General features: G+C 65.4%; 1 protein-coding gene across 2 annotated transcripts; it reads right to left on the minus strand.

The window, feature by feature from the left end:
- Nucleotides 1-148: 148 nt before the first annotated feature.
- Nucleotides 149-16894, minus strand: CRTC1 (CREB regulated transcription coactivator 1). 2 transcript variants are annotated; one of them, XM_049789278.1, is made up of 15 exons: nucleotides 16711-16894; nucleotides 10333-10449; nucleotides 9842-9889; nucleotides 8588-8725; nucleotides 8412-8473; nucleotides 7700-7794; nucleotides 7479-7564; nucleotides 6853-6893; nucleotides 6556-6770; nucleotides 5857-5990; nucleotides 5235-5540; nucleotides 4706-4810; nucleotides 4011-4097; nucleotides 3598-3760; nucleotides 149-3094 (listed from the first exon to the last, which is right to left on the minus strand). In XM_049789278.1, exons 1-15 carry the CDS (start codon nucleotides 16834-16836, stop codon nucleotides 2883-2885), a joined length of 1935 nt encoding a protein of 644 aa, XP_049645235.1. In that variant the 5' UTR covers nucleotides 16837-16894; the 3' UTR covers nucleotides 149-2882. The 2 variants fall into 2 exon arrangements, with proteins under 2 accessions (XP_049645235.1, XP_049645236.1); XM_049789279.1 differs by lacking the exon at nucleotides 9842-9889.
- Nucleotides 16895-16984: the final 90 nt, after the last annotated feature.

Here is a 16984-nt window from a genome sequence, read left to right on the forward strand (position 1 = left end):
GCGCTCTGTGCTTCCTGGGGCCCTGCCACCGCCCCAGGGACCCGAGACAGGGCCGGGCCTGGTGCCCACACTCCTCCCCAAAGTGCTCCAGGAGCACTTGGACCCTCTGTTGGTCGGGTTGGGGTGGACACCAAGGAGAAGGCGGAGACAAAAACATGGGGCTTTTATTACATTTCCTTACAAAGGGTGCAAAGGTACAAAGAAAAAGCGTCCAGGTCAGAGAGGACGGGCAGGGGCCGGCCAAAGGGGCCCTGAGCTGCTCGCCCTGCCCGCCGCCGTCCCGCACGCGGGGGCGGCCACAGCGGATGGACATGCCGGGGCGCGGCCGGACAGACGAACGGCGCGTTTGCATATGTCAGAGGTGAAGCCGGCTCCAGGCTTCCGCGGCTCCCTGGCCCCCTCCTCGGGCAGGCAAGAGGTCACAAGCGACAGGAGGGCTGGGCACCAACGGGCCCCACACTGCAGGGCACAACCCCCTCCCCAAGCGCACCTTTCCCTGGAGGCTTAGCCCAGAGCTGGGCTGCTGGGCTGCAGGCCTGCTGGCTCCAGCTCCAGCCTCACGGCGGGGACGGAGGGGCGGAACAGTGGCTGCTGCTTGTGGCACACGGAGTCCCCAGAATGGAGGGGGCAGAAAGCCCAGCCGTCTCCTCCCTACATCCCAATCGGCCTCTCCAGTTCTGCTGGTCACCCCCGAGCCCAGGCCGAGTCTTCAGACCACCGGCTTCGGTTCTACAAGACCCAGCAAGGGTGAAGGTCGGGGGTGAAGGTACGGCAGGGCCCCCCTTGCCACACACACTGGCTCGGCCATGGGCCGAAGCGCGGCAGGGGGGTTGCTTTCTTTGGTGCCACTGTGACCCGGGAAGAGAAAATTTGGCTGCAAACCAGCCCAAAGTGGGGGGTCCTTCACACAGACACTCCCCAACAGTGCTCAGTGGCCGCAGGTGATGAGGACTAGGGCCACCCCCGCATATCAGGTCTGTTCCCACTTCCCTGAGTCCAGGTCGGCCTGGGTGGATGGACACACGGACAGGCAGGCAACAGCCCTGGTGGCGCCCCACACGTGGGTAGAAGTTACCCCCTCTCGCCACCTCAAGAGGTTGGTTGAGCGTCAAGTGCTAACTCAGCGGCCTAGGCCCAGACCTGAAACCCTTCCAGCAGGTTCTGCAAGGAAAAAGGGAGCACGGGGAGGGGGAGAGCAGGTGTGGGAGCTGAGAGGGGCAAGCATCCCAGGCAGACCCAAGACCAGGTCGAGGGCTGGGGTGGCATCACCCCAAAAAAGGCGCCTTCTGGCATGCACGTGTACCCAGAGGGGGCCCAGCCATTGTCTGCATGCTGCCGGCTGGGGGACCCCAAAATTTAGGCGGAGGGGTCAACATACCCCCCTGAGCTTCCTGGGTGTGTGTGGAGGGTGGGGGGCATCTTGGGGTGGGACTTTCAGGGCACCCTGATGAGCACATGAGGAGGTCGTCCCAGTAAGATGAGACCTGCCTCCCCAGTCTCCTCCCCATGCTGGAGCCTGGCCTGGCTCCTTCCTTGGGACACAGAGCAGAGGTAAACCGAGGCACAAGGGCAGCCCCTCTCTGGCCTATGGGGGGATTCGGCACCCCCCGTGACCCAGGAGTGAGGGAGCGGGATGCAGGCTTCAGTGGGTCTATGTACAATTGGGGGCCCCCAGCCCCCCCAGCACGACTTGCCTCGAAATCACAGTATTTCACAAATCAGAGGGCCAAGCCACGCGCGGGGCTGCTCCAGGCAAGGGAACTTGTCTTGGCGATGCAAAAATGTGTTGGGGGAAACAAGGGAAAATCCTGCAGGCCAGCCGGGCATGGACAAGGGGGGGCCTCTGGCCTTCTTTACCCCCCTCACTCCTGAATCCCCGCAAGGCTCTGGACAGTGGCCCAGCCGCCTCTCCCCTCCCCGCGGGGTTGCGGGGGTCTAAGGGGGGCCACCCTGCTAGCCTCTGCCGTGTCCGGGAGGTTGCCCGTCGTTTTATTAAGGCCATTTTTAAAAAAGATCTAGGTACAAGTCGGATGTAATCAAACTTCTATGTACACGGAGTTTCTCTTTAAAAAAAAAAAGAAAGAAAACGGGGCTCCCCTCAGCCCCGCCGGGCGGCTTGGCGCCCCCACCCAGACGGTGGGACCCCTTCCGCACACAGCCAAGCCCAGGTGTGTTCAAACTGAGTGTCTGGCACAGAGCTGGGGTCACTCCCGGGGGCAGCGGGGCTGGAAGCGCCACCCAGAGGGACTTCCCGCTTCAACGTGGCCCAGATATGGGATCGGAGCCTTAGATGACCCTGGGGACCCCTCACCCAGCAGGTGGGGCATGGGGCGGCCTGTTTCTGGCACTGGCAGCCACCGTGGGGAGGAGTGAACCGAGCCAGAAGCGACTTGGGGAGACCCAAGAAGACTACTTCAGGCCGGCGGGCCCGGCCTCCCCTTCCAGTTTGATCCGAAAGCCTGTGGCCTGGGGAAGGAGGTGCGTTGCTGGGGTACAACATGCTAACAGGCAGCGGGCTGCAGGGGTGCGGCGCCCCCCCGCCCCCAGGGAACCCCCTACCCTACGGTGTGGTCACCCCACAAATGAAAAACCACGGCGAGAGGGGCCCGGTGGCCGCCCACCGCCACTACCATCACCCCCTTTCCTGAAATCCCAGTCGGGGGGCATGGAACAGAAATGCGGGGGGCCCAGGGGCAGCAAGGCGTCGCCCCCTCCTTCTCCTCCTCCCCTCTCCTCCTCCACCGCCGGGAGGCTCTGGCGCCCCCCGGGATGCTGCCCTGTGCACGGGCGCGGGGCGCGGGCAGTAAAGCTGGCAACAGTCCGAGGGCGCCGCCCAGGCCCGCGGGTGGGGACGGGGGACGGCGAGGCAGGCCGGGTCGGGCTCACAGCCGGTCCATCCGGAACGTGTCCTCCGTGGCCGGGTCGGCCAAGACCATGTCGGGGTCGTTGAGCATGTGCAGCCCGTCCAGGGTGAGCGGGTCGATCTTCAGCTCGTCCAGCGGGAAGTGGGTGTCGTTGTCGAAGGCCACGTCGTTCAGGCCCACCAGGGACGCGCTCAGCTCTTTGGACAGGCTGGGCGGGGACTCGCCCGTCACTGGGCGGGCACAAAGGGGACACGGGGTGGGGTGCCAGTCAGGGTCAGAGAACGGCCGGGGCCCTGCAAACCGGCTGATCCACCCCATCCTTCCGGCCCTGAGTCCTGCCCACCCGCACTGGATCCACCTCAAGGATCCAAATGATGCCAAGATTCAGGAGCAAACTGCAGGCAAGGAGAACGCTGGCCTTGCAGGCAGCTGCCTGGGTTCGATCCCCAGCATCCCATAGGGTCCCCTGAGCATGGTCTGAAGTGATTCCTGAGAGCAGAGCCAGGAGTCAGCCCTCAGCGCCGCCACAGGGGGTGGTGCTGGTCCCCCAGAAAACAACAGAACAGAAAAGGAACAAAACAGCCGCCGCTGCGTCTGAGAAAAGCCAGATGCTCCGGAGTGGGGTGGGCGGATGTTTGAGGGGGGCCCTTTGGGGACGCCTGACCAACCCTGACTGAGCATCTGTGGGGGCCCTGGAGCCCACTCGCTGTCCCCCACCCGGCCCACACCTCACCTGTGAGGATGATGTTGGGGATGGCACTGGGGCCCGGGTAGCCGAGCTGCGGGGCATCGGGCAGGGGCCCCATCATGGTGGCCTGCGAATAGCCGAGTGCGGAGCCTGCGGTGTAGAGGCCACCGGGGCCCATGGTGCTTTCCAGCATGTTGAACTGCTCGAGCTGTGGGCCAGGTGGGCAGATGCGTGAGTGCGGAGGGGGCCAGCTGGTAGCGGGGAAGCCCGAGGGGGACAGGTGGGAGGGAAGGGGGTGCACGGACAAGACAGGAGGATGGTGGATGGATGGGTTTGGGGCACACGGATGAGCAGGGGCAGGTGGAGCTGGGCAGTCTCGCTTGGGCTCCTGTCCCTGCACACACTCCCACACACCCCCACATCCACACACGGGCTGCAGCCGCCCCCCAGAGCCTCACCTGGTGCGACAGTGCGTTTGCCTGCCGGGCTGCCAGCTGCTGTTCGTAGTAGGAGTCAGCGAAGACGCCGGCCAGCGCCGAGGTATGCTGGGGGCAGAGCAGGGCAGAGTGAGTTGGGGGCCTGACCAGGCCTCCCACAACTCTGCACCCCAGCTCAGCCCAGTGCCCGCCCTTGCCAGCACCTAGGGGCCGTGTGGCATGAAGGGGATCCTGAGTCCCTGCTGCCAGGACGAGGTGGCCAGGCTCGGGTAGGGGGGGAGTCCTAGGATGGTGAGCCCTGGTGGAAGGATCTGGATGGAGGCAGCCACCCCCCAGTTAGAGTCTGGTGAAGTCTTAAACACCCAATCTGGTTCTATAGTCAGTCTTTTTTTTTGTTTTGGTTTTGGGCCACACCCGACGGCGCTCAGGGGTTCCTCCTGGCTGTCTGCTCAGAAATAGCTCCTGGCAGGCATGGGGGACCATATCCATATGGGACACCGGGATTCGAACCAACCACCTTAGGTCCTGGGTCGGCTGCTTGCAAGGCAAAAGCCGCTGTGCTATCTCTCCGACCCCTCTCTGCTCAGTCTTATTGCATTTCAAAGCAGGGGTGCGAGGCCAGCGAGATGGGGCTGTGCTAGGTGACCCCCCAATCCCGGGCAGGAGGACGAGGAGATGGGGCACGAGGGTTCGGGGGATGCAGGCACCGTCCTTACTTGAGGGGAGCTACCGGGAGAGAAGCCTTGATTGGAGACTGGAGAGGTGGGGGACTGATTGGCGGGAGAACCGGCGCTGCTGCGGTACTGCTGCAGGGCGGGCGCCTGTGGGGACACATGCTCAGGACTGGTTGCCCCAGGGATGAGTTTGGGCTACTTGGGGCAGGGGAGGGGGAAATCAAGGGCCCAGCTCGGCCCAGGAGGCCTCAGGGCGCCAGCAGAAGGGAGGCACCCACAGCAGGGACGGACTGCCAAGCACCAATGCTCACAGACAGGCGACACAGACACAGACAGGCGGCACGCCCGGGTAAGGGTCTGTTAGAACGTTCCTCGGGGTCTGCCGGACTCTCCACCTCGGGGGTCTTCATGAAGGGCCCCCAAGTCCCTCCCCTCGGGATGAATATCTGGGTGGCCCAAGGGTTTGGGCCCAAGCGTTTGGAGCCCTGCTCCCGGGCTCGTGGCCTGTGCTGTCCCCCAAGGGTGCGCCCCCAAACCGCCCACCACCCATCCTGTCCTGCGCGGGCCTTACCGATGCGAGGTCGATGCCCAGCGGTGTCTGGCCGGGGTTCTCTGGGGGCGACTGGGGGAGAGAGGGCGGGGCTGTGACCACAAGCGGGGGCAGCGGCGGACCCCGAGTCAGGCTGGCGCTGGGCAGCAGGGGGCCGCCGGCGGGGTGTGCTCCGGGAACCTGCGGGGCTGGCGGGGGCGGCTGGGAGGTGGGTGGTGGCGGCGGGGGCGGCGGGGGCGCGGGCTGAGGCGGCGGCGGAGAGCCGGCCTGGGCGAAGAAGGTGAAGGGGAGACGCTGGTCCAGGCTCAGAGGGTCCCGGGCCGCGGCCTGTTGGGCACAGGGATGGACAGGGTCGTCCTCAGGGCCCTACCGCGACTGCAGGCTCTGGACACGCACCCCCACAAGCTGCCCCAACAACTCACGAGGCGGGGGAGCCCCTTTGGGTGAGGCTAAGGGGCAGGGAAGGTCGGTTGCACCCCTACGTGGGGCAGCGAACGCTTCCGGGACCAGACAGAAGCTTCCAGAAATGGGGAATGGAATTCAGGGTCTCCAGGACAAGGGGCGCTTATAAGAAAGCTCAGGGCTGCGGTGGGTGGGATGGAGGTCGGGAGATGGGGACAGGGAAGGGGAAGGTCCTCTGCACCTGTGTGATGGGCGGCAACGAGTTGAGACTGGGGGATCCAGGCGGAGCTGGGGGCCGCCTGGGCTCGGTGCTCATGGGCAGTGGGGTGACTCCAGCCGCGCGGTGTTGTGGGGAGTTGCTGGGGGTGCCCAGGCCTGCAGGAGGCAGAGGGGGCGGCCGTCACTCCTGGCACATCCTTAACTGGGCAGTCTGGGTCCCCCCCACAGTGCCCTGCCCTCTCTCCATCCAGATGCCCCTCTCCACTGCCCAGCCTGTTGTACCATGGTCTGGTTTGAGTTGGGGTGGAAAAATCAGTTTGGGGGATATAGCAGGGCCCCCCGTGGGCAGCACCATTAGGTGGGGGCTCCCCTTCTTTGAGAAGATACACAGGCCCCCCCAACAGCATTGTATGGCACCACCCAGAAAGGCCAGTGAATTTATTTCCGGTTTGGGGGCTCCACATTGCAGTGCTCAGTGCTCAGGGGTTCCTCCTGGCAATCCCAGGGAAACCCTATGATATGCCGGGGATCGAACCTGGGTCAGCCATATGCAAGGCAAACCTGTGAACCCCCACTTCTGGCTTGATGAAGGGCATCTCTGGTCCTTCCAAGCACCCTTCCCCATGGGTGGACTCCACATTCAGGGCTCAGGGACAGATGTCCTGGGAGGCCCCCAGGTCTGGAGGGGTGCACTGGCGGAGGTGGGGGCTTGGGGACCTACCCTGTGGGGCGCCGCCCAGGCCCATGAGGTTGGCTGCCAAGTTGCCGGCGCTGCCCGAGCTATTGAGCGCGGGGAAACTGGGCTCCTCGGGGTCCAGCGGGGTGGGCAGCGGCGGCGGGAAGTGGATGTGGGTGAGGTCGGGCAGGGAGCCCCCTGTGTTGTAGGCAGCGGGCGTCAGGTTGCCGGGGCTCTCCTGCTCAGGGGACGGGAAGATGCTGGTGGGGCAGAGGGGGGGCGCGGTGAGGGGGGAGGAATGGGGCCCCCAGTTCCCACGCGCAGCCAGGCACTCCCACTTACTTGATTCCGGGGACCTCACAGGACCTGGGCCGGGTCCCCGCCTGCAAGACAGTTTCAGGCTGGATGGATAGACGCCACCAGGAGGGGTGGGGAAGGGAGGGTGGGAAGGGGCGCCCCAGGGTCAGGGCTCACCCGGGGGTGGGGTGGTGGTCCCACTAAACTGGGTGCAGACCTGGGGGCCCTTCTGGCTCTTTCCACAGGACCCTGCCCGGCCCCCCCATCACCGCTCCAGGATGGGTAGGTGGGTGGTTCCAGTCTCATCTGTTCTGGTCTGCTCAAAACCCTGCACCTCCAAACCTGGGCCTGTTTCTAGAGACAAACCAGCCCCTGCCCCAGTCCTAGAGCGCAGCAAACAGTGGCTGGGTGGAGGTCTGAGACATTTACGCCTCCAGGGCCTTCTCAGCACCCTGTATAGATCCGGCGAGCAGCAGGCACAGATCACATTGCATCCACCTTGCCAGGGACCCACCTCACAAAGCCTGGAGGTCGAGTGGTGTCGGGGTCCCCAGCAACTGGGTCTCAGCCCCTGGGCTGGTTCCGCACAACCTTGCTGGCGGGGTTTTCATGGAGAGGGGTGCGGTGGGAGGCTGACTGGAAAGCCCCCAGACCCTAGGCTGGCTCCGTACCTTCTTGCCATCCCACGTCTGTTTCTGGTGGTTCTTGTCCGACTCGCCCGCCGGCTCCTCCATCCCAGGCACGGTCAGCAGCAACACTGGGCGGGGGTAGAGAAGGGTCCTGGTACTGTGGCCCATAGCCAACCCCCAACCTCAGGGATCCCACCATCCCACTGCACCCTTAGGGTACTCTGGAGGAGTTGGAGGTGAGAAGGCCGGGACTCTGGGCATACCTCGCTTCTGGTGGGCATCCTGGGAGCCCCCCATGAAAGGCTCAGTCTGTGCAGGGGCCGTGGTGCTCCGGTGCAGGGCCGAGTCAGAGTTGGTCCTGGGATGGCAAGGGTGCGGGGCTCAGGGCTCAGGGCTCAGTACTGCCCATGAGCCTCCCCCCAGGATCGGAACTCGAGGGCAGGGGCCGGAACACAGAGAGGAGATGGAGGATGGGGGTCAGGAGAAGGTTCCAGAAGGCACAAAGCTCTGGTGGAGGAAGTATCGGGGTGTTTCCTTCTTTTGTTTGCTTTGTTTTGGGGCCACACTCGGCAGCACTCAGGGGTTCCTCCTGGCTCTGTGCTCAGGAATCGCTCCTGGCAGTGCTGGGGACATATGGGATGCTGGGAATCGAACCCAGGCTGGCCGCATGCAAGGCGAATGCCCTCCCTGCTGTGTCATTGCTCCGGGCACCAAACTCTCAGCTCAGCTGGTAGCTGAGTAGCTCAAAGCAAGGAAGACATGGGTGGTACTGAGATTCACGCCCAGAATGGGAAGTGACAAGGAAGAGGCAGGGGTAGGCTGGGAGGACACGGAGAAGGGCAAGGGGTGGTAAAAGTGTGCAGAGGATACCCTGGAGGATTTCAAGGTCCCCAGGTGTCCCGTGATCCCTGGGCCCTGCCAGCAGGGTCAGGGACTGGGGATGGTCTGTGGGGCTCGGGCTTGTGGGGTGCTGACCTTCTCCAGCTGCTGTCCACAGGCGGCGAGAGATACACGGTGCCATAGGGGCAGCTGTCTGCGTGTGGGGAGTCAAAGGCAACAGCCGGGCCAGCGGGTACCCCTCCTGGACCCCCAATCCTGACCCCCCCAACCCGGCCCTCTAAGCACAGTGGGGCCGGCCCCTGAAAGGATATCTGTCTCCCGTGCTTGTCCACGGACAGGGGCCTGCGGTGCGGGGAGCCGAGCCGGCCGCGCTCCCGGTACACTCGGTCCACCAGCCCGTGGTGGCGCGTGGTACGGCTGGTGTCCAGGCCGGAGGACTGGAAGGGGGTCTGCGGGCAGGGCGGGAAGAGACACCCCAAGGCTGCTTACCTGCCTGGGGAAGGGCCGCCCACAGCTCGCTCTGCTAACCAGGCCATCGGGTGCCTTCCCTACTCCAAAGCACACGGGGCGGGGTGGCCCGGCCCGGGTCCGAGCGAGCAGGCGGGCGGGCATCGTGCGGAGTGGCGGGCATGCGTGGCCAGGCAGGGCGTTGGCAGCTCGAGCCGGTGGGGCTGCCAGGTGCAGATGGGCGTCCGCCCTTTCCCCTCCTCTCCTCTCCCCTCCTTCCCTCTCCTCTCCTCTCCTCTCCCCGCCCAACTCGGCCTCCGGCCAAGACACAGCTCAGCTCCGGGGCTCCCAGCCCAGCCATGGGGGGTCCCCGCACCTGGCCAGTGCTGAGATGGAGACGCAGCCCTCCCCCTCCCCTCGCGCCCTCCTGCCCGACAGACCCGTGTCTTTTCTATCCCGCGCTGCACGCTGCGCCCTGCACCCTGCGCCCTGGTTTGCGCTCGGCCGCCCGGCGCCATCTGACGGGGAGACGCGGCCTCGGCCTTGGCCAGCCCCGGCCCCCACTCCCCGCCGGCCATCTGGCCCTTCAAGGGCCCTTCTGTCCTCGCCGGGAGGCCGGGCCAGAGGCCGCTTCCCTACAGAAGGCGCCCCAGGGCGCGGCCACCACCGGGCAGGGCGCCAGCACCTGGCGCCCGGGTCAGCTCACTGGCTCGTGCCAGGGCCCTGAGGGCGGGAGCGCTGAGGTCGGCCCCCCTGCTTGGCTGCAGGGGGAAACTGAGGCAGCCAAGCGGGCTGGAGCAGGGCAGGCGGGCGGCCAGGCTTGAACTCTAAGTGCACCCACACACACACGGACACACACGCACACACGTATACAAATACACACATAGACACACGCGCTCACACACGCATACACACAGGCGCCGCGCACAGGCATCGGCCATGCAGTGTGGGGCGCATGCCTGGAGCCACGGCTGGGGCTCTTGCACGGGGCGCCCCGGTTTCCCTGGTAAGAGCACCAGCTCCAGGGGGACAGATGCCTCCGGCCTGTCCTGGGGGATGGTGCCCCTGTGCCAAGCGCTTTTCCGAGCGCCATGTGGCTGCCCGGGGGGCTCAATTACCAGAGAGACAGGAGCCGCGGCCAGGGCGTCCCCCAGAAATCCGTCGGGCTGAAAGTCAAAGACGGACACTGAGACCCCCCACCCTGCCTTCCCGTGCCCTGGGGGGCCAGGCTGGAGGAGGGCGCGCACAAGCGCTATCCTCGCCCGGAGAGGGGCTGGCGGGGCCCCCAGGAAAGGCGATGGGGCTAGAGCGGGAAACCCAGACTGCGACACCGCCTGGGCCTCTCCCTCTCCAGTGATGGCACGCTCCGCTCGGACCCCAGCCAGAGAGGCCAGTGGGGAGGGAGCCCCCAGCCCAGGCGCTCAGCCTGGGTCTCAGAACCCCCTGCAGCTGAGGGAGGGAACGGCTGCGCCCCAGCAACCAGCTGGGAGGGGGCATTTCTCCGTTTATTTAGGTCTTCGGGGGGCCGGGGGGATCCGGCAAGAAACAGCTGCACACACAGCGCGGGGCCGATCGCTTGGGGGGGGGGGCGCTGGGGCGTGGGGCCCACCTGAAAGGGCAGGTCGCCGGCGCTGCTCCCGAGCTGGTTCACGTTGGGCAGCGACCCGCCGTAGTACTGGCCGCGACTGGGCCCCAGCTGCAGGTACTGGGCCTTCTGGAGCTGGAGCTGCAAGACAGGGGGCCGCTCAGGTGTGGGCCGGATCCGGCTCAAGGCCCCACCACCCGTTTGCTTCCTCTATCCCACCCTGCTCCTCTCCCCCCGCCCTGTGGTCACCCCAAATCACCACACGACTGGACCCTACGTCCAGGCCAACCCTCCACCCATCTGACCCGCATTCTTGGCTTCATCAACACAGGAGCCTGAGTGCCATAGAAGGTCCTGGTAAAAGGACGAATGGGAGGAGGGGGGCGGCCCAGGGCAGGAAGGCCCCCTCAGGTGTCACTATCACCCACCGTTTCCCCCTGCCCCATGCCTCAGTTTCCCAGCTTCTAAGAGGCGGCCCAGAACGTATCCCTGATTCTCCACTGGGCTGGACCCTCCATCATGAGGCAGAGCCAGGCAGGGGGCAAGGGAGCAAGCGCCCCCCCCAGAGGCCCCCCCCCGAGAGGCAGCTGTGCTGGGCTGTGCGGAGCCCCGGGGACCCCGCGGCCGCTGATTAAAGGCATTCCCGGCCCGGCTGCGGCCGCCCGTGTATCCGGCTCGGTATTTACACTCGGGCCGCTGCAGGGCAGCTGGCGAGTGTCTGGGATGCGGGGGGGCCGGGTCTGCGCCAGGAATGCCCCCCACCCGCCAGCGCGGAGCCTTAGCCATCCTCTGGGAACTCCTCCAGACAGATGCGAGATCCCCGCCCGGGGGGGGGGGGGCAGCATGGGGCTGGGACGTCCTGGATCTGGGGGGTGGTGCAGGGCCTGCCAAGTGGGGCGAGGGGAGCAACTGTTTCACAGCGGGAGGATTTGTCAGGGGGTGGGGTGGGGGGAGGAGGAGAGGGGGCCGGAGTGGAGCACAGCCTGGACGGCACGGGCCTCGCACATGGCCAACCCAGGTTGGCTCTCCGGCATCCCATAGGGTCCCCCTGAGCCTGCAGGACTGATCCCTGAGCACAGAGACCCTGAGTACGGCCGGGTGTGGCCCCAAAACAAACTAAAGAAGTAAAAGTATGAGATCGCTCAGGGGCCGGAGAGATGGCATGGAGGTAAGGCGTTTGCCTTGCATGCAGAAGCTCAGTGGCTCGAATCCCGGCATCCCATATGTCCCCTGAGCCTGTCAGGAGCGATTTCTGAGCAAAGAGCCAGAATGCTCAGATCCCCTGTGCCCTTGTCCCCCACACCCACCAATGTGCGTCTACCCTGGGCCACCTGGCTGCTTCTTTGCCTCCATCTGTCCATCTGTGGTGGGTGTCCCAGACACCCCCACCCGTAGGGTCCACCCACATCCCCCACCATGGACCCAACCCTGGTCTCCCAGGCATGAGTCTGTCGGGAAAGAGGGTCCCGGCAGAAGAGGGGAAGGGCTGGGGGGTGCGGTCACCCTGGATTCACAGGAGTCCAGGCCCAGTGAGCACTTCCAGGCCCAGAAGGTGAGACCCAGGCCCGCCTGCCTCAGGCCCAGTGATCACTTCCAGGCCCAGAAGGTGAGACCCAGGTCCGCCTGCCTCTGGCCTCCACACCCCACTCCCTTGGCTTCCTCTTTCTCAGGGTGCCCGGCTCTAGGCAGACCTGTCCACGCCCCATTTCCCAGCACACTTGCCCATTCTGGCGAACCCCAGGCAGGTTCTGTGGCAGCTTCCCTCATGCTCGCCCTCAGACCCCAGCCCTGTGGGGATCACAGCACCCAAGGGCTTCCTCATGGGTGAAACTGGGATTGGACTCCCGTGAATCCAGGGGGACCTGGGAACTGCACATTGTTCCTCCACCATGACCCCCTAATCCCCGTCTGGAAGCTGGTGAGGCGTATCCAGACAGACTTACACACGGGCCGAGCTCAGAGGGGAGAAGGTTGTGCAGAGCAGAGTGGGAGTTGAGGCATAGGAGATGGAGATGGGGACGCCCGGGGTCTGTCCAGAGTCCTAATTCTGACTTCGGGGCCGCCTCACCTGGGAAAGGGTCCAGGGACCCGGCCTCCAGGATCACCCCAGAACAACCCTGATACAACAGGCTGATATCGGGACCCAAGGGTGCCTCACGCCAACCCCCACCTGCCCACTCGCTTCCAGAACATTCTAATACATGCCCCATGAACAGCAGCATCGTGTCCTGTCTGTCACTGGGTAGTGACAGCCCCAGGCCTGTGGTGACGAGAGGCAGGGATCTAATGGGGGCCGCAGCAGAGGATGCCAAGGCAGACACCCCTCCACCCCCGGGCGCCTGGGAGAGCTGCCAGGGTCGGGCAGGCTGCTGCGGGGTTCCCGGGCGGCGGCCCCCATGCGCGGGGAGATAAGACAAAGGCTCCACTGTGGCCCCCTCAAGGCGCCCGAAATAGCAGTGCTGCACTCCCCGCAGCCGGGGCTTATGTAAGGTGGGGGGGCCCAGCCTGCACGCCCCGGTCCTGGGGGCGCACCCACAGGGAACGCCCACTGCCTCCCCAGCTCCCACCTCACTCTGCGCCCAGCATGACACTCCTGCAGTGCCCCCCAATTTTGGGGGTGTTGCTGAACCTGCCGCTCGTGCCTCCACCCTAGAAGGGGGTCACCCTCCAGCTGGACTCAGTAATTCGCCTGGGGTACCTCCCTGACACACACCCCTGCACCCTACACTCCTGTCCCCACGATAGCTGCAGAAGTGGGGAGAGGGTCCAGAGCGATAGCATAGCAGTGTTTGCCTTGCATGCAGCTGACCAGGGAGGGACCCGGTTCATATGGTCCCCGGGCCTGCCAGGGGCGATATCTGAGTGCAGAGCCAGGAGTAACCCCTAAGTGCCGCAGGGTGTGGCCAGAAACAATCAATCCATCAAGTTAAAAAAGAAAAAGAGGGGCTGGAGCGGTGGCGCTAGAGGTAAGGCGTCTGCCTTGCCTAGAACGGACCGCAGTTCGATCCCCGGGAGTCCCATATGGTCCCCCAAGCCAGGAGTGATTTCTGAGCGCAGAGCCAGGAGTAACCCCTGAGCGTCAACGCCCAAAAACAAAAACAAACAAAAAGAAAGAAGTGGGAAGGAGAGGGGCAGCAAAGAAGCGTCCAGCTCAGGACAGAGTGGTTCGAATCCTGGCATCCCATATGGTCCCCCGAGCCTGCCAGCTGCGATTTCTAAGCACAGAGCCAGGAGTAACCCTGAGCGCCGCCGGGTATAACCCCCCAAAAAACAGAAACAAAAATAAAAGTGGGGAGGGGTGCAGGACCCTGCACCCGCAGACCAGAGGGCCGGGGAGAGGGTGCCTGAGGCTGCTGCAGTAGATGTCCCAGCCCCCAGCCACGTTTGCCAGGTCCCAGCCAGGGGAGGCGGGGCACACCTGCAGCCTCTCACCCAGGTAGGTACCCACCATGCCCGGGCCCCGCCCAGCCTCTGGCCCCGCCCACAAGCATGGCCACGTCTTGCCCCACCACTGTGTCCCTGGCCTGCCTTGCGCCCAGACCACCCTGGCCACACCCCCTTCGCCCGCCTCTGATTCCCCATCACACCCAGGCCAGGTCAATGCCACGCCCACCCCATGAGTTTTCCTGGTCCCGTCCTTCCTACGAGACCATGGATTGGTCAGTCCCTGGCCTTTGGCCACGCCTACCAGCAGCCCCCCGCCCCTACTCCACTGGCCCGCCCACAACCAATTCAGGCCCCGCCTCTGCCCCACCACACCTGCTCCAGGCCCCGCCCACGACTGCTTCTGGCCCCGCCAGCTCCCACCCAGGTCTTCCCCCTGGCTTCTAGGGGCCACGGCTGGTCCCACCCACCTTGGACTCCCTATGGGAGGGAGGAGCAGGTACTTGGAGAGCCCCTAGTCTGGGCGGACACTCAGATCGGCCCTGTTGCAGGGGTGACGGAGTGGGGGTGCCCTGGGCATAACGCTCCTCCCAGGTCCCATGGGTAGCAGTGCTCCCACCCGACCTCCAGAGCAGGGGTCCTCAAACTTTTTAAACAGGGGGCCAGTCCACTGTCCTTCAGACTGTTGGAGGGCCAGATGATAGTAAAAACAAAAATTATGAACAAATTTCTATGCACACGGCATCTATCTTATTTAGAAGTGAAGAAACAAAATGGGAATAAATACAATATGTGGCCTGCGGGCCGTAGTTTGAAGACCCCTGCTCCAGAGCCAGCGCCAGTGGGGATGTGGGGCACCCATGCTCCAGAAGTGCGGCCCTAAACTTTTTTTTTTTGGATTTGGGGCACTTGGGAGTTACTACTGGCTCTGTGCTCAGAAATCACTCCTGGCAGTCTCAGGGACCAGGGATGCCAGGAATCGAAACGGGTTCTGTCCAGGGTTGGCCATGTGTAAGGCAAATGCCCTCCCACTGTGCTATCTCTCTGGCCTGGCCCCAAACTTCCCCGAGGCGGTCAGGTGTCACCCCATAACTGGACAGGCAACAGGATTAGCACCCTCTCAGCACCACAGGACCCCTCTCCGAGTCCCACCCATGGTGTTCCCACCTGTGACCCCCTCCTACAGTGACCTCAGGGCCGCAAGGCGCGTGTCCATAATGGGCCCAGAGTCAGAGGACCAGCCAGGGGCACCTCCGGAGGACACTGCCCTGCCTTGCCTGGACTCAGCTGGGCTCAGTGGAGCGAAGGGTAAATATTGACTGGCGCATCCTGGGCCCTGCGCCTGCCCGGCCCCTTCCTTGTTTGCACACCTGGACCCCCACCCGCAGGCCAGCACCCCTGGGCCCACCCAGCTAGTATGGCTGCTGCCTGAATTGCACCCTAGTCACAGCCGGCACCCCTGACTCTGGGAAGGCGTGCAGGGACCCGGGACAGCTCCCACATCTCAGCTATGTCTCCAGGCTCCCACGAAAGGCCGAAGACCTTCCATTCACCGTACATCCTTCCAGAAGCTTCCAGAAGCTTCTAGAACCTTCGACAGACACCAAGCCAGCCAGGCACCCTGCTACCTCACCTCTGCTGGGAACACCCCTCCAAGACCGCCCCTCAGTGGCCCGAGTCCAAGGCAGGCTCTTCCTTCACATGAGTTTTGGGGAGACGAAGTAGCAGCTCCTGCCCTGCCTCGACTTCCCCAGCTAGGAGCACCATCCCTAGGGCAGCTGCCTGCAGCCCACCTGCCTGAGGCTCTGGAGAGAACTTCTCTCCCATGGCCAATGCCAGCCCCACAGTAACAGTGAGGGGAGGACACAGGCTCTGGAGGTTCCACTGTCTCCTCACGGTACCCGACGACCCCTAGCCAGGCCCTGCTGAGCTTGTGGGGGTCCTAGTGAGAAGGCCCTCAGGAGTAGGCTGGGTCGCACGGGATCTTCAGAGGTGCCTCTCCTGACCCCAGAGGCCTGGGATGCTCTTCCTGCTCCATAGTGTCCCCAAGCGCAGGAGAGTCAGGAGAGCGAGGGGCCCTCGCCGCCTCTCAGCACCTGCTGCAGATGGCCTGGGGCACGGAGCAGACGATGTGGGGGTGGGCAGTACCAGGGCCCGGCACAGGGCCAACGTGGGGGGCTCGGACCCCCCACCACAATGCACCAAGGGGACTCAGGATCGGCGCCCCTTGGGCCTGCTTACCAGAGACCCTGATGGGCCTTCCCACTGACCCACCGGGGGACAGAACACGATCGATCAAGTCGGCCCCCAGCAGCATGTCTGCGTCGGGGCAACCTGTCCTCTGCGGGCCGCACACGCATGACACATGCACACAGGATACACATATGGACCCAGACACACGCAGACACGCAGGGGCATAGGCACACGAGTGTTCGTGCGTTCCCTGAGTGCAGTGACCCGAGCCTGTCCCGCCGGGACCAGGGACCCGGGACTGTCCCCCGAGCGCAATGATCGGCGACTGTTCCCTGGCACGGTGACCGGGACCCCCGTCTCTGCGCCTTACCTGTTCTCCAGCCGGCCCCGGCCATCCCTCCGGCCCCGGTGCTTCGGGGCTCCGCTGCCCGCTCCGGGGTGACGGGGCACAAGTCGGGCGCGGGTGTCGGCACGTCCCAGCGCACCGTCGGGCGTGTGCGCCCCGGGGTGGCCGGCGGGCGTCCCGTTACCTGTGCGCGCCGGACACCGCGTCCCGCGCGTCCCCTCCGGCGGGCCCGGGCACCTGTCGCCGGGTCCCGCGCGCGCGTCCCGCCCGCTGCCGGCCCGTCCCGGGCGACCGCGGCGCGCGCACCTGTGCCCCCAGGTGCGGCCCCTCCAGGTGCACCTGCGACCCCTCCAGGTGCGCGGCCGCGGCCACCTGCGCCGCCCCCGGCCCGGCCCCTCGCACCTGCCCGCCCCGCCCCCGCCGCGCGCCCCCGCCGCGCGCCCCCGCCCGGCCCGCCCGGGGGCGCGCCCGGCCCGTACCCGCGCGGCGCGCGTCAGGCTCAGGTCCTTCATGACCTCCTCGAAGGCCGCCGTCTCCTCCGCCTGCTTCTGCGTGTGCAGCGCGATCTTCTCGCTGAATTTGCGCGGATTGTTCGACGTCGCCATCTTCTCGCCGCCGCCGCCGCCTCCACTCCGCGCCCCCCCCCCCGCCCGCGCCCACCGCGCAGGCGCCGGCCGGGCCCGCGGGCGGCGGCCACTGCGCAGGCGCCGCGTCCGGCGCGAGCGCGCGGCGCACGCGCACGGGCGCGGCGCG

This window comes from Suncus etruscus, chromosome 15 (assembly GCF_024139225.1).
Source record: "Suncus etruscus isolate mSunEtr1 chromosome 15, mSunEtr1.pri.cur, whole genome shotgun sequence".
Taxonomy (NCBI): Eukaryota; Metazoa; Chordata; class Mammalia; order Eulipotyphla; family Soricidae; genus Suncus; species Suncus etruscus.

Coding starts and splice junctions, on each gene's coding strand:
- CRTC1 (XM_049789278.1), bottom strand. CDS start 16,836: ATGGCGACGTCGAACAATCCGCGCAAATTCAGCGAGAAGATCGCGCTG. Junction 10,450..16,710: donor GCCTGACGCGCGCCGCGCGG/GTACGGGCCGGG, acceptor CCTGTCTTGCAG/CTCCAGCTCCAGAAGGCCCA. Junction 6,771..6,852: donor TGTGAGGTCCCCGGAATCAA/GTAAGTGGGAGT, acceptor CTGCCCCACCAG/CATCTTCCCGTCCCCTGAGC.